The sequence below is a fragment of the Neltuma alba genome, unplaced genomic scaffold, assembly GCF_004799145.2.
Source record: "Neltuma alba isolate B1F8T4 unplaced genomic scaffold, ASM479914v2 tig00012864_pilon, whole genome shotgun sequence".
Lineage (NCBI taxonomy): Eukaryota > Viridiplantae > Streptophyta > Magnoliopsida > Fabales > Fabaceae > Neltuma > Neltuma alba.
In genome coordinates, this window is record NW_021637245.1 from 314,101 (window position 1) to 331,801 (window position 17,701).

General features: G+C 35.8%; 1 protein-coding gene across 1 annotated transcript; it reads left to right on the forward strand.

Moving 5' to 3' along the window:
• The first annotated feature begins 7,931 nt into the window (after positions 1–7,931).
• On the forward strand, positions 7,932–12,836 carry LOC114731903 (IAA-amino acid hydrolase ILR1-like 6). Its single transcript, XM_028919155.1, has 5 exons — positions 7,932–8,501; positions 9,155–9,280; positions 11,264–11,578; positions 11,673–11,801; positions 12,113–12,836. The coding sequence occupies exons 1-5, from the start codon at positions 7,986–7,988 to the stop codon at positions 12,476–12,478; spliced, it is 1,452 nt and encodes a 483-aa protein (XP_028774988.1). The 5' UTR covers positions 7,932–7,985; the 3' UTR covers positions 12,479–12,836.
• Positions 12,837–17,701: the final 4,865 nt, after the last annotated feature.

Consider the following 17,701-nt stretch of genomic DNA (forward strand, 5'->3'; position numbering starts at 1 on the left):
GGGATCAATTTTTTTATTTTTCTTCTATTTTTTTTTAAATTTTTAGTATTTTTTCAGTCAGGCTAAAAAACCGTCCGGTTTTCTGAAAACCGTTCCGGTTTCCGGTCCAACTCCGGTTTCCGGCTTAATTACGACTCAACTCCGATCCAATCCGGCTCAACTATATGAACGGTTTTTTGGTCCAAACCGAGTCGTTAACGAGTCCGGGTCACGGTTCAACCGGTTCGACCGTCCGGTCCGATCCGGTTCTTAAAACATTGATTGGTATATAAAGGGTTGGGCTCAATATTTAAACAAGTCATACGACAACCACCTTTTCCTGCGGTTATCAAGGATCACTGGACACAACTTTGCAGTCTTATCTTTTGGGAATTTGGAAATTTACTTCACAGTATCGTGGTGTGTTAAGGGCTCTATTTGTAGTTTTTAGAGTTGAGTTTGATGTATTTCATTGGCTGGCTACTTTTAGATTGGTATTTGTAATGACTTTGTTGTTTGAATGAATGAATACTTCTTCTGGCCAAAAAGAGGGGGGGAAAAACAAAGAAAGAAAAGGGGCAGTTTATTTTTTGAAAAAAAATAATTCAAGTTCATAGAAAATATGCATAATTTACTCAGAGTTCGTAAAATGTGAGTTCATTGCTCTGCTCAGAGCTAGCATGCCTGGCTAGGAACAGGATTTGAGTGAAAGGAGTTATTCAGAATTTGGACGCCCCAAGGCTGGAATAAAATGTAAGCACATATGCTTAGAGTTCATTCTGTTAATTAGATGTTTTAGTTTTCATCGCGGTCCACGCCTGAAATATTTATCTTTCTAAATACCCAAAACTTGACTGAAAGATTCACGGGAGAGTGCTCCTTGATGTCGTCTTGAAATAGACTTAATCCTAATTTATCAGGCACAGTAAACCCCCATCCTCCTCAAAAAAAAAAAAAAAAAGAAGCTTCCCCATCTGATTGGCGTGTTTGGAAAACCCAAAATCACTTAAAAAAATATTTTCATGTAAATTAAAATAAATTTTTTCCACATATTCATTTTGTACATTATAAAATTATTTTTAAAACAATAATTCAGTTTCTATCGAAACACTTTTTTGAGTTATACACATGTGGTCAAAACCAAAAAAAAAAAAAATTATCTGCAATTGTAGGTTTCAGTAGCACTGCTGCGAAAGATTAAATTGGAAAAAAAAAACGTGAGAAATTAGCCGAAGAAAATATCTACATGAAAAAACTTACTTTCCCAATACTTGACGTAAGAAATTCTTTAATTCTGCAAAATGTAATAAAATTTTCTTAAATATTCTTATATATCAATTTATTAGTTAGCTAAATTAACCTGATGTAAAAAAAAAGAGATAAATATTAGAAATAAAAGAAATTAAAGTTCTATATTCAGAATTAAAATGGAAATAAGATGATGGTGACTTCGGAGGGGTCGTTTTCTTGGTCTCACTGTTGCACTTTTTTCATTTCCTCGTTTGGACGGAGCGTGGCAGACGACACTCACCAGGTCTTCAACCAAATTAATGGCCAACTTTCTCTACCACTGATTTTTTTTTTTTTTTGAAGAACCACGGCACCATTATTTTCTTCCGACCATGACTTAGAGAGCATATTCATATTAATTTCTAAAATGTGGTTTGCACTGGCGCTTTATTAAAATAATTTTATTTACAAGACTTATCTGTGTTTGATTTATGAGTAGTGGTTGCTACTTGCTCCTTAAATTTATATGTTGATATTCGAATTTTTGTTTTCATGAATATTATTACCGGCAACATAACTCAATTAAATTAAGAAATACTCGATTTTTCACAATGTGAGGAAAAAATGGTGGTCGGCCCAAAAAAAAAAACAGAGGGAGGGGGGGTGAAGCTGCCGGTGGTGGGGTTATGAGCAGAGGAGTTAGCAAGTCGCTGTCAAGTGCCGTACACTTGCAAATGTTGTAAACTCTGACTGCGGTTTAGGATCCATTTAGACTAGAGATTGAAAAAATAGCTTATTGTTAATTTAGTTTTTGAAAAAGTAAAGTTGGGTAAAAGTTAAATTGAATAAGTTGAATTGTGTTAGAATTGGAGTTCAAGAACGTTAGTTTATAAAAGTGAGATTGTTAAAAGTTTGTTTGGGTTAGAATTGAATAAAAGTAAGTTTGGTTGTAAAATAATCAAAATAGATATGAATTTTAATAAATAAGGAAACATGATTAAAAAATTGATTTCTCATAATACAATGAAATTAAAATAATTTAATATAAGAAGTCAAATTTAATGAGTGAAAAAAATTATTGCAAATCAGTTTAATATCTGGAAGTCGTAACTACATATATTTCATAAGATTTGAAATCTATTCTTCCAAACCCTAAGTATTCTTTCTATTGTGTACCTTAAATTGAAATGATAATAATTGAGAGTTGCATTACCATCTCGGAATCCCAGTTCATGTAACTATTCATAATGTGTACCCTTTACCCTTCAATCCGATATGATTAAGTTTAGGCCGGAGAAAACTCATGCTTAAAGGACAATATAACATGAAAAGAAAAAGAAAGTTGGCAAAAAAGAAAGGAAAACAAAGGTAATACACAATGAGAATTGAATCAAATAAATTAATATTCTTGAACTAGTGGAAAGACTTTGTTCAACAAATACAAATAGGAAAACAATTATTAAAAAGTAAATAAAGCAGAGCGATATATGACTAAAATTGCCCTGCCTCACCGTCATAAGACCAGGCGGGAGCAAAACAAAAGGCCCACACTAAACAGAAAAATAACTGAGAATCCATATGCTGAAGTTGCACCCGATGCATCACTTGCCGGACTCGTTTCATGAGATGAACTTGCCGGTGTCGACGCCATCACCGGTGAACTTCTGCTTGACAAAAGGGTTACTGGTGAGACCGGTGGTGTTTCTGAACTTGAAGGAATACTAGTAGAAGCCTTAGGAGTTGCCACGATGGAAGGTCCCTCAACCACGGGCAAAGCCCTGACTGGGCTACTCACCGGAGTCGTCGCTGAGGTAGCCGCAGGCGATGCAACCATGGGCAAAGGAGAATGCGTAGATGAAACTAGAGAAGACCCATTCGAAGACAGACCGGAAGCTGAAGACAGCTTGGACAAGGCAACAGCTTCGAACTTGCGACGCACACCTCACACCAGTGACACAACAGAGCTCACGGTGACCAGTGACGGACCTTTTAGGAGGAGGTGATGGGGCAAGTGAGATTGGTAGAAGAGACGATCACGGGTGAGAGCTCCGGTTAAAAAAAAACCAAAATGAAAGAGGGAATAATGCCAGAAGTGAGAGAAAAATAAATCTGACACACCCACGGTTCCTGGATAAGCTTTTCATGCTTCAAATAAGCTCATCTTCTTGACTTAATTTTAAAAGCTCGATCATTTAGCTTGTAAGAGATAAGCCTAATATGTTATAAGCCCTCCCAAACATTAGATAATTTTTCAATCGGGCTTTTGCTGATAAAAAGCTACTTATGGGTTAAATTAAGTCATTCCAAACAGGCACTTAATAGTTTATACAAAAACAAGATGTTACTATCCAACATTTACTAGTCGACAAAGAATGTGTTTTTATTGTAAATTCTCAAGTAATATTCAAATTACATTCAAATCTTAATTACATACTCTTTTTTAGTCCAGAAAAAGTAGTAGGAAGATACATATTTTTTTATAAATATAAAATATTGTTTGGTTTTATTTCTCAAATTTATAATTATATTATATTTTTTCTAAGCTCTCTTAATAATTAATACCTCTGGTTTTAAATATAAGAGCTAGTTGACTAATTTAAGTAGATTAAGAAAATAAATTAAGTTAGTTACTATAATAAATATGTGTTATCTTTTAAAAATATCTTTATTAATCAAGTATATTAGTTAGAATTATTATTAGAAGAACTGTCTTGAAAAAAATAGATAAATATGAGAGATAAAGTGAATTAGAATCTTATATTTGGATCAAAAGAAAAGTCAAATGAGGTCTTATATTAAAGACCAGAGGTAGTACATATTAAGAAAGTCTCATTAAAAAAGTAATTTTATTGCAAATCGCCGAAACAAATATTTTTTAAAAAGCTTTTTTTTTCCCCAAATAATCAGCTGAAAACTTTTTTCTTGATCTTTAAATATTAATAACATAGCTCATATGTTTGGATAACAAGTTCAATTCAGGACGAATTAATGGAGGTTCTCCACGTTAGTCAAACAAAACGTGGGTTCAGCCCCCCTTTTTTTTTAATTTATGGAATAAACTTACTTACAACAGATAAATTCAAGAAATAGTCTGTCTTAACCGACCCCAATTAAGTATAGATATTTTGTTATCTTTTTTCTACTTGCTTTTCTCATATTTTTTTCACTCACTCACCTCCTCATATTTTTCATAGATAAGAGTATATTTTAAAAAAAATATTTTATATGTATTTATTATCTCCAACTAATTTTAGTTAATTCATTAATTTAAATAATTTAATTATTTGTAATGAATCAAAAAGGATTTGGTGGCCGGTGGGGGTGGCAGAAGAAAAGTTCTTAACCTTTCTTTGTCCACTGTAGCGACGCCGATGATGACCCGTTAATTCATTGACTGGGAAGATGGGTTCTCCCGCAACGCCATCGTTGCGACAAGACCCGTCCTACAGTTTTGTGATTCTTTTTCACTGCACTTGATTAGGACCAAACATCCCATACTTTCGAAAATCATATTAATTACAAAGCGAATAATACTTTTTTGGCCAAAAAAGGAAAGCGAATAATCCTACCATCCTATTTCAAAAAATCAGGGAAAATTGAAAAAGAATTACACATAAAGCACGTGTACTGATTGTATTCTACAAATCTGTCACCAATAAAATTTTTAATACGGGGAATTTTCTTCAATTTAAAAAATAATATTCAAGCACATGGTTTTAATCTGTTCATTTTATATCAAGGCTTTTGATTTGGGTAATTGTGTTTTGGAGCTTCTGAGCTTAAAGATACGGTGTAAAAATTTGTTCCCATCCTTTTCACAACGCTAATTTACTGAACATGCATCGACGGAATTAACTCGGCTCATTATAATAATTCTAACTATCTCATCGGGCGTAGCAACAAAATAAATAAAAGATGATATTACTTCCTTATCCGAATTTACAAATTCTTCGCTTTTTGTTTTTTACTGAATAAAGGTTTAGTGCTGTGGGCGGTGGCATGTTACGCGTGAGGCACGGGTAGGCGTTCACAGGAGATCCGCTGCTTGATGCATTTAACGTGTATTGCCGGCAGGAAAATGATGACTTCACAAACATGCAAAAACTGTTCTTTACTCCGCCCGCAGCTGCATTATACCACCTCAAGTTTTTAATATAAAATATTATTTGATTTTTATTTTGATTCTAAATATAACAACTCAATCCATTTTATCTCTTATATTTATATATTTTTTTAAGCTAGTCCTTCTAACAATAATAATTCTAACCAATAAACTTTATTAGTAAAAATATTTTAGAAAAAATAACACATATTTATTACAAATAACTAACTTAACTTCTTTTCTTAATCTCATCAAATTAGTCAATTAGCTCTTATAAATAGGATCGGAGATAGTAGTGTTCACAAACAGCATGAAATCTTTGATTTTCTCTTTTGCTACCTCCGTATAATCACATGTTCAAAAATTTAATTTTTTTGGCAACCATGTTTTGCAGCAAGCTTCTTATTTAATGAGACCGTGATTTAATATTTATTCATAAACGCGGAATCCACCGCGCGCTGGTTAATTATTGATCCTTTGGGGGGGGAAAAATGCGCAACAAAATATGCACGAACATATACATATAATTATACACTATCTCCCGTGATTAATATAATAACTAGCTAATTAATTTAAAAATATTAAAAAAATTAGTTAAACTGATTATTAATAACAAATGTGTGTTGACTACCTTAAATTACCATTGTTCAATCATATATATTGGGACTAAGCTTGAATGTAAATATTTTACAATCAATAGGAATATTTCTAAGGACACATTATAAATTTGAGAGATAAAATATATTAAAATCTTATATATAGGACTGCTAACTAGTTCTTATATTTAGTACCAGAAGTAGTATTAGCTCATGTTATACTACCTCCGATCCTTAATATAAGGTTCCGTTTGACTTTTATGTTGATTTTAAATATAAGACCCCAATCCATTTTGTCTCTCATATTTATTCAATTTTTTTCAAGATAGTCTTTCTGATAATTATAGTTTTACCCAACATACTTGATCAGTAAGGATATTTTAGGAAGGACAGCACCTATTTATTACAAATAATTAACTTAACTTCTTTTTTTAATTTTCTCAAATCGGTCAACCGGCTCTTATGATTAGTACCAGAGGTAGTGCATGATTCAATATAATTTTTTATCCTTTAAGTTTGCTCTCATTTTAATTCTGGTTTATCAAATTTCAAATCATAAGTTTTAGTTCTTTAAACTACTTTTTATTTAAAATATTAGTCCCTATAATTTAAAAAAAAAATCACAAATATTTTGCCCCTTCAATGATTACAATCTATAGTTTATACAACGTTCACATTAAAGAAAAAAGTTAAAGTATATTTTTAGTCTTTTAACTTTACACAAAGTTTTATTTTGGCCCTATAACTTTAAAAAATAATTTTTTATTCCTCTAACCCTAAAACTGTTAGAAGAAAAAAAATAATGATATTTTGCTCTTGAATACTGATAAAATATTACTAAATGCTAACATATTAAGTTTGATATTTAAAACAACCATAATAATTATAAAAATTATCATTTAAGATTAATAATTTTAGAATTAAATGACTAAAAATATATTCTTTCTGTTCTAAACATAACACCTTTATACTAATATAAGAGTCTTATATTTAAGATCGAAATTAAAATCTTACATAAAATTAAAAAATAAACGTATTCTTTAGTCAAAAAAATTTTAAAAAAGGAAAAATCATAAATAAAAACCATAAAATTATAAAAATTATAAATTGAGACCCATGATAATATTAGTATAGGTTTTGATAATAATAATATGAATTTTGATAATAATTTTTGAATCAGTATTTGTGTGTAATTTTTCTAATTCTACTATCTTTATTTGCGTTTTTTCCAAAGAAAAATGGGGAGGAGAAAAGGAAAGAAAGCGAAGAATGAAAGACAGGGCCGTAAATGAACGTGAATGAAAGTGGAGGGGTCCCAACTGCCCCGTCTCGAATCAATCACATCTCACCGCTTCCATCCCCTCCCACTTCTCTCCACGTGCTTATTTCACTTATTCCCTATCAACGGCCCCCTCTGGTATTATTAAATATTAACTAATTTAATTTGAAGAGATTAAAAAAATAAATTAAATTAGTTATTTATAATAAATAAATGTTATTTTTAAAATATTTTTACTAATCAAGTGTATTAGCTAGAACTATCATTATTAGAAAGACTATCTTAGAAAAAATGTATAAATATAAGAGACAAAGTGAATTGGGATCTTATATTTATAATCAAAGTAAAAGTCAAATAATGTCTTATATTAATGACTAGATGTAGTATTACTTATCTGATCCTTAATATAAGATATATTTAACTAATTTGATTATATTAAAGATTAGATAAATTAGTTAATTATAAGAAATATGACATGTTTTTATTAAAATACCGTAATTATCCTTTTTAATATCGTCTTTCTCTTTTCTACTTGATTATGATTAAAATGTATTCATAGGATAATTTTAAAAAAATAATAAATATAAAAAATAAATTTTATATTTAGAATCCAAATTAATTTAATAATTAACTTTTATATTAAAAAGGAGGAGGGTATTATATTTTTATCTTTCCCTTTCATCACCACGTGTTTAAACTTTAAATTCGTCCGCCTTCCTTCACGCTCTCTCTCATCCCCTCTCCTCCCTCTCCCTCTCCCTGCTGCCTCTCTCTCCCTCTCTCCCTCTCAGACACAACCATGAAAATCCATAAATCTTGTTTTAGTTTTACTACTGCAGTTACTTTCTTATTCATTGTTTTGGCCCCCAAACACTTCACCCGATCCCTCGCTGAGCCCGCTGCCTCTGCTTACGACGCCGTTTTCTCCTCCGACCGGTGTTACAGCCTGGACCAGAAAGCAGAGACGAAGAACTCGCTGAATTCCTCCGTGACTTGTAAAAACCAGACGCTCCGATCACGAGCACCTCTATCGGGCTGTGAAGTATGGACCAAAGCGTGCTCGGAGGGGGTGCTGAGTATAGCGCGGCAGCCGGAGACGGTGGAGTGGCTGAAACGGTTGAGGAGGAGGATCCACGAGAATCCAGAGCTGGCTTTCGAGGAGATCGAGACAAGCCGGTTGATCAGAGAGGAGTTGGATCGGATGGAAGTTAGTTATCGATATCCTCTGGCTCAGACCGGTATTCGGGCCTGGATCGGCACCGGTGGTCCTCCTTTTGTTGCCATCCGAGCTGACATGGACGCGCTTCCTATTCAGGTTTCCTCCTGAATTGTACTTTTTCCTCGTCCTTCTTCTTTTTTCCATAAAAAAAAAAGAAGAAAAGAAAAACACTCCGCGTTGCTCTGGCTAACCCCTCCTCCATTTTCGAGGTTTATTGAATATTCTTCCTTTCACTCTCGTTTTCTAATAATTTTATCTTAAAGTATTCTTGTTCTTTTTCATCACTTTTTAACAGTACTACAGAGGTAGACTTCCGGGACTTTCAACGGGAACCATAGTTTCTTATGATGAAATACTTGATTATAAAAATCTCTATCTTCTAACTCTCATGCACGCACCGTCATAAAATATAAAATTAATCATATTCCTCTCCAACGTTGCACTGAAATCTTTTGACAAGTCATTAACCGAGGTACTTAATTTACGTGTTTAAATGGCAGTTAACTATTGTTTTTGTGGGGATATTTGGTACTAACGTGTGGACCGGGGCAATATTATAATGTGTCATTAAAACGCGATATGCTTGATTATAATTAGCTTGATTCCAGCAAATTAAAGCAAGCAAGCAAGAAGGCTGAGTATTATATCAAGTAACTTGCTTAGTTATGTACTTATCACACGGAAGAAACAAAGACAATTGGGCATTTTACAGAGTGTAATGAAAAAGGTGTGGGGTAACTTGGTTGTAGGAAGCAGCGGAGTGGGAGTACAAATCTAAAGTTGCGGGTAAAATGCATGCTTGTGGGCACGACGCACACGTGACCATGCTCATCGGTGCGGCTAAAATCCTCAAGAGTCGGGAGCATTTATTGAAGGTTCGTCCTTTCATTCTCCATTCCTTTCCCCATTTTACACTGTAGTAGTGGATCAAAAATTGTCGGTCTGTTTCTTAACATTAGCACGTTTTTTTTTTTTTTTTCCTTCCTTGGGATGCCAGCGCTCGAACTCGTGCCCTGTGGTTTAAAAGGGTGGCCGTAAACCACAAGGGCACACGAGCGCCAGCAACATTTGCATGTTTTTATTCTGACCTCTTGTTTCTTTTCTTGTTTATTGTCATATCCTCAATGAAGTTATAAATGACAATGGTGCGTATCAACAGGTCAACATTTTAAGCTCTTTTAATATAAAATGGAGTAATAAACTGTAACCCCCCCCCCAAAAAAATACATGCATATTTTCAAGTTCTGCTTGCTAGGGTTTGACGATATATGACTTCTGGGAGGGGCAATTGGGTTTTCCACATGTACAATCTTCTTTTTCTTCTTTGTTTTCCCCATCCCCTATTCTGTTTTAATTTAATTTCCGGAATCCAAGCAAACTAAGTTCACGTGGGTCGGTTCTTTCTGCTAGACGTTTAGTAGGGGGTTGGTATGGTCGACACGTGTTTCCGGGGGGTCGACTCTAAAGTGTTTTTGCAGACTTTCTTTTTAACCCCTAGCACAGTGCAGTAATTACAAAAACCCGATTCGTTGGAACATGTTCCGCCGTGCAATCCCTTCGCTGTCCATTTGTGATTTATGGTTGCCCAATGGATGTTGTCTCCGCTTTTCCTTCTGATTAACAGACAGAAAAATGGTGTGTTCATCGGAGTACGGTGATTAGTTTTTCCCCCGGCCGGGCCAATGCTGTCTATGGTGTGCGGAGATTATTTTAATGTATCTGTATGGATCAAAATGGATATAGGAGGTGATCGAGACGCTTCCATATGATAACTCTTTTCAGTTGAGAACACGTTACGTGCCTTTTCAGTTTGGGGCCAGAGAACCTCATTATGTTGTACACCAACCAGAATCAGTTTTTGAGGGTGTACAAACATGTCATCGACTTTCGGTTGATTTTTAAGCTCCGAGTGGGGTTAGTTCGAGTTACCCTGGACGTCAGTTGATGTCTCCGCTCAGGACATACAATAGAAAACAAAAACGGATTCCATCCTTGGACCATTTGCTTTTGCCTTCCACCTTTATCCCTCCAACCCCCTTTATTTTTTCACAAACTAACACTTCCCCTTTGTCTTTCAACTGGTATTAGGTCAACTCATTTGTGGCCCTACAAAAAATGGCCTTCTCATCAGCCTTTACTTTTTAAAATTGCCTTTTAAGATAATTCACTAACATTTTATCAGACTTTAGTTAAAGCAATTCTTATTCTATGAATCCGTTATCCTATTCTTTCTTTTTCAAAAAATTTGAAGTGAATACTTTTTGCTAAGTGGGACAGGCAGATTGGCATCTCCTGCGTCACTAGGAAAGAACTTGTTCTGACGAAATGTTAATATATATGGTGTTGAGCTAAGATGCTCGCCATCGAATATCGATATTGAATATGGCCGGCTAGCTTTTGTACCAATGACAAGAGCACGTGGTTCAATAGGGCCGCGCTGCTCGGTTCCCTTTTCTTCTCGTTCGAGGAGAACGGAATCTACGCGTACGGGAGCTTTGTAAAGTTACCTTGAAAAGATTTCAGTTTTTTTCTTTTTTCTGTCTGTTCGCGTTGAATTGGGGTACAAATTCAGATGCCGTTATATACGTGATCTACCCCGCAGACTATATTGGAACAGCAAGAATCACTATACTTATCTAGTATTTGTAATTTCGTTCGAGAGTTCTTGGTCTCAGGTCCGAAACAAACAAAAATTCTAATGATTAAGAAGTTTTTTTATTTTTAAAATTTTTGGGTAGATATCAATAAGATTTCTTGGGAAATAACATTTACGTATTTAAGGGTCAAGTTTAGATTTGTCGGAGTTATTTTAAGGGAGGAAAAGTAAACTTTGATGACTGTTGTGTTCTTATTCACAGGGAACAGTGGTGCTGATATTCCAGCCAGCAGAGGAAGCGGGGAATGGAGCGAAACGAATGATAGAAGAGGGGGCTTTGGAGGACGTGGAGGCCATATTTGCGGCTCACGTATCTCACCAGCTCCCAACGGGCATTATCGGGTCGAGGCCCGGACCTCTGCTCGCTGGCTGTGGCTTCTTCAGAGCTGTCATTAGTGGCAAAGGGGCTCGTGCTGCCACTCCTCACCGCTCTCTTGATCCCCTCACGGCTGCTTCTGCCGCTGTCATCAGCTTGCAGGGTATTGTCTCCAGAGAATCGGATCCATTAGATTCCCAGGTCTATTTCGAATTCTTCATCTGTCTTGTCTTGTTCGTGTTCATTTATGCTGTTGACTAGCTCTCACTTACAATGGCCTGACTTAATAACTCAGGTTGTCTCAGTGACTTCTCTCAACGGAGGCAACAGTCTCGACGTGATACCCGATAAAGTGGTCCTTGGTGGCACTTTCAGAGCTTTCTCCAACGCAAGCTTTTACCAGCTCCTTGAAAGAATAGAGCAGGTTAGCCACCAATATATGTACACACACATATATATGGACAAACCTTATACTTAACGTTGACGCAAATTTTCTTTCTCTGTTTTTTTTTTCAAAAAAAGTAACGCACTAAAAACGGGGGGAATATATTTTTGCCGCGGCATCTTGAATAATTGAACTAATTGCTGGTCTGAAATTAGGTAATTAGAATTATTCAAGCCACTCTTAATATTGAATATACTAAGCACAGTGAGGGACACGGTCATGAATGCTTGATTTAGAGTACTAGAGCAAAATAGCGAAGGAGGTAAGTCGAATTGCATGATGTGAAACAGGTGATTGTGGAACAAGCCAGCGTCTACAGATGCTGGGGAGAAGTAGACTTCTTCGAAAAGGAATATACCATTTATCCTCCAACAGTTAACAGTGATCGAACGTATGAGCATGTGAAGAAGGTGGCGACGGATTTGCTGAGCGAAACAAATTTCAGGGTGGTCCAACCCATGATGGGCGCTGAAGACTTCTCCTTCTATTCCGAGGTGGTGCCTGCTGCTTTCTTCTACATAGGAATCAGGAACGAAACGTTGGGGTCTGTTCACACTGGCCATTCTCCTCTTTTTATGATCGATGAGGATGCTCTTCCCATTGGCGCTGCTACTCATGCCTCCATTGCTGAAAGGTATCTCATTGAACACCACTGATTCTGCATGTCTCAAAGCTACGCCTCACGGCTCCGGTTTGCAACTTATTTTGTACAAAATTAGAATAGCCACGTTAGGTTTATCGAATCTTCCCTGTGCGCTCATGTTGTCATTTGGGCTGGGCTTGGAAGATCCACTCAAAACAAAAGCCCGTTCTATCGTTATGTGGATCTCCAGAAAATGGGCCAAAAGTCAAATTGTCAATGGTGTTTCAATTCGCTTTTGACGAAGATGTCCATGAGTGTAAACTACTAGGAAGCTCAGGAACTCGTATATACGGTTAGACCCATATTATAAAGGATAAGACTCGATCGAATATTACTCTCCCAGAGATTCATATTCATTTGTTGCCCCTTCCGAAATGATTCCAATAACGCGGCGCCCATGCTGCCTATGTTGTTGAGGAGTCAGCGCCAGCAGATACTATTTCCAATTTTTAATATAAGACTTCATTTGATTTTTATTTTGGTCTTAAATATAAAACTCCAATTCACTTTGTCTTTCATATTTATTTATTTGTTTTCAAGATGGTCTTTCTAATAATAATAGTTTTAACTAGTAAACTTGATTACTAAAGATGTTTAGGAAAAACAACATCTATTTATTATAAATAATTAATTTAACTTGTTTTCTTAATTTACTCAAATTAGTCAACTAGTTTTTATATTTAGGATGCGATTTAGGATGCGATGCCCGCTGCCTCATGGGCCTGGCTCTCTCTCCCGTCTTTTTTATGTGTATGACTTTAAAACACATTCTTATCATGATAATTTCTCTATCCTTTTCTCTTTGGTTTTTTTTTTTTTTACCCCTTTGTATCTCGTATCCATTCATTATCTTGCCACATTTTCACATGCGCCTGTACAAAACTTTGGAGGAAAATCACTGTTCCAAGATTCAAATGATCAAGAGCAACAACTAACAACTAAGCCAAACACCTACACGCAACCAATGGGTTGATAAAAGAGACAGGGAGAGAAGGCATGCAAGTTGTTGTAATTCGGTTTACTTGGATACATGCACGCAAAATATTAGCACTTCACATGAAGCCATTCAGGATTTGGGAGGGCTCAAATCTCAAAGCCTGTTTCTGCGCAAAGTATTTGTACTTTGTCTGCAGAATCTAATTCATGTATAGAGAAGCTAAACTCTGTCCACATTCTTGGGACGGCTTTTATGACTAAGCTGAGAGAGAGAGAGAGAGATTCTCTGCTGCCTTCGTTGAAATGTACGTGTTTTTTGTTTCTCTTTTGTGACCTACACAATCTCGCACCACACATCACTGCACACCCATCAAAGAACATATATAGCCGCATGCCCTCCCCAGCCAATTCTGCTTCAATTAATCTGCATAAGTAGCCTTACCACCAAATATATATATTTCTTTCTTTTTTCCTGATCCATTAACCAACATTAATTACAAGTCGTCAAGTACTTCTTCGCTCGCAACATGAATTGGTAGTTTGGCAGGTCGATGTAGTGTTTTTTTTTTTTTTTTTTCATTTAGACGAGTAGCGAAAAGCCGAAGTACATACAAGCGAATCAAACGTACGCAGTTCGACTAAAGGAATTAATACTGAATTGCCTCCAATCTGCTGAGAGTGAATTTTTCCAATCTTAATCCATTCGTATGCAAAGTATAAGGCGGTAACAGATTTCCCAGGAAATGAAGACCGACTCGTTTGAATCACGCACCCTCCATCTTGTTCATCATGGTCGTGGCATCAGCTCACGTAAATCTCCATTTAGTTCATAGCTATTCATATTTTCAATAGCCAGAGAAAGAAGTTCACCCTTCTTTACCATTCAATTTCACAACTGATAATCACGCGAAATAGAATTCATATTAATCAAAAGTTGTTACCTTTTACTTTATAAATCATTTTGGTGCCATTGTTTCTATAGATTCATAGAAGGTAACCGTATTTGTGAGATCAATAGAAGCCAATCATCAAAGATAAGGCTGAATGCGCATGCAAACTTTATTGTTCATGCAATTTCTTTGTTGTACAATTCAGATTCTCGTTTGTATTCTTTGTTTGCCGATATGAAAAAGGTGCAGTGCCTCAATGGATTACTCTTCTTCACAATTCTTTTCAAAGTTACAACCTTTAATGATTTGGATCTTTGTTCGTCCCGTTCTTTTTTTGGTGGGGTCGATTCTTCTAGCGTCAAATCTCGCATCTCAGAGAAACCATACTTACGAATTAAGAAGACTTTAGGGGGATCAGTAAGAGTAGATATTTCAGAAAATGAAATGGACCACATGAAATATGCTTTAAGTTTCCAAAGAAAGATAAGGGGCATGCATGTGAGTTGGGAGGGTGGCCATTAATCCAGCACAGGAAGATCCCAACACAAACACATAATTGAAGGGACCCCTCATTCCATTCGAGCTGATTTTTCTCTTTGCTTTGATTCATCTTTTGTCCTTTTAAGCGTCACGTTTTTATAAAGCCACACATTCCTTTACCATGAAAACAATGTTTCTTACCTAACTGACCTCCGTCTTTGGTGGGCTTGTCAGAGCTTCAAACACGAGATCTCGAATCATCATGCGTATTTCTGCGTAACTTGTCCCAGTTGGGTTTCTCATTTTAAAATAAAGTCACAAACGACGACATGCAATATCTTCCTACAGATTTTACCACTTTTCTTTTCCTCTTTTCAACGTCAAACTAGATATCTGTATTGAATGACTCGATTGCATAACCAAGCCACAGACCTTACATAAAGGCAAACAACAGACAATAATGTGTGCATCCAAAAACGTGAACGAAGAGATCGGGGACGTGATATATATTGATAATGATTTGCGGGCGTGTCTATACGAACCATTCCGAATCACGCTTGAATCTGATATACTTGGTTGAAAATTAAGGGCAATGCACATTTTATTCTCCGGCTAGGAAAGTGTATTTTAAATCTGATGTTTTTGCGGAAAGAGATTATTTTGTACAATGGATAAACATGACATTATGGCACTTTCAAAACCCTGTCATATCATCGGCTTATTTAACTTCACAAAGTCGATTGGAGTATTAGACCCATCCGTAGAACGACGAGTTTTCTCCTAGGAGCTTTTGGGAAGTGTATTTTTTAACGTTACGACGATGATCAAAAGAAATCATGTGATATGTGCAATGATAGGATACTGATCTGGAACTAGACAGAGAATGAGCTCCACGTATGTGGGGAGTATATCATTATCAATGAGTTGGCCTGCTGGCTAGTTCCGTATGTTGGTCCATCCTAAATTAAATCCAGTATTTGTCTCTGTCAGTATCCGGGCTGAGATTCAACTCTCTCCTGTTGCATCTCCCCAGTCCTCTCTCCCGTTCTTTAAGCACACTATCACTTTGTTTTTCTTTTTTTTGGGCTTTTGTTTCTGAAATATTTATCATCATCCCTCTACATTATGTTTCGACATGTGAGAGAGAGAGAGAGACCAGAAAAGAAAGAGAGGAGAATCTATTTCCGCCAGTATCCAGGCTTGGATGCCACGTTTCCGTTATCACCAAATCATCGCAATTAATGGAGCTAATCTTAATTTAGTTATTAACCAGTCTGAATCCATCGATTATTTTCCTTGTAATATGAGAAATAATCTCGGATGGTGACGAATCTGGAGGAAGAGAAAAGGAGCAGGCCAGGGTAACGTACATAAATCGGAATGGATCCTTGTACGCATCATTAACTAATTGAGTACTATGATCTTTCCTTTTTAGTAAAAAAATAAGCATTTTAAAACTGTGATTTTGTCTCACCCTAATTCAAACAACGTTCATTAATTAGTTGACCAAAAGAAACTTGGGCAACAAGAGTACGGGTGAAAAATATTTCAAATTCCCAAATTAAAAAAGGTTGGTTGGATGGGCCCTTTCCTTTAGAAAATCGCATACAAACAAAAGAAGGAGATTAAAGAGACATGGCCAGATTCAGGAGTGGGCCCGGAAAGCAGATCTAGGGAAATCTCGTATGACAGGGGCATGACCTAATTTTAAATGGTAATCTCTCAAGATTATCCTTTTAATCTCGTGAGAGATGGCCCCACGTTTGGTAACTCAAAGTCAAAATGAATGTGGAAAAAGTTGATAGGTAATTTTTTTTTTTAAAAAAAAGGAGCTCGTGAACAGCTTGATTGATTAATTAACAGGCAAGCAGTTGCAAAAATGCAGGCAAGAAGCGATAAATGTTTGTTAAAGACGGTATTTAGGCTTTAAACTCACTTTTTTAATCTCCGGTTTGGGAGAACTAGCATCCCAAGAGAAATTTGCTTAAAGTCGGCATGCATTCATTCAAGACAACCTTTTCTGCTTTTGAATTTCATGCACAAATGAGGTATTTGGGTGCATGTGATATTGTGATGTGATCTTGTCAGATATATCAAGGACGAAGGATTAATTAGTGAGGTTTTGTTTTAAATCTGGCTTAACATTTTTCAGATAATATTTATAATTCTTTAATTTTAGAGTCATTTCGTAAGTAAATCCTGCTTTATCAAAATTAATAATTTTGAAGTTTTAAAAATTGTGTCATTTTCGCTTTTGTTGTTTTGTCTTTTTGGCTTCGGCATTAATTGAGACAATAGGACGACTATTAATCACTAATACACACTATATCAATCATGAGAAAGTAGTCTAAAATTATGCATGGGGCGTGCGCGAGAGTAATTAACATTATTAAACTGGAATTTATATCATCGATCAAAAGTTTACGAAGCTTTTTCCCTTGTATTTTTAACGTTATGAAAGACCCATGCATACAGGTGTGACTATGTTTCATTAGGGTTCATGGTAGTTCATCAACTGGGTGGACTCAAGTCCTGGGGGCAGCTGCTTTGCTTCATGCAGATAATTAATTGGCTGATTGTATGAGAAATATTAAATAATTATCGTCACCAAAAAAAGATCAGATTTTATAGTTAGGAAGGGCGCCCTATATCATTTGATTTGACTTCTAGCTAAATGATCGACGAGACAAATTTAGCTAAGAATATAATCCTTATGACGCTGACCTGGGATATCGATAGAGGTGCCGGGCTCTTGTGTGTCCATTTCTGATTAGCTTAAGCTCACATGACGATTCAAATTCTGACCAAACTTAGAGAAACTGATACACTAAAGGGATCGAATTTAAGATGGTTAATAAAGGTTGGCCCAACAAGAAGACAGTTAATAGGTAAAGCAAAATAAGATATTTTGTTCCGGGCGACAAAACCAA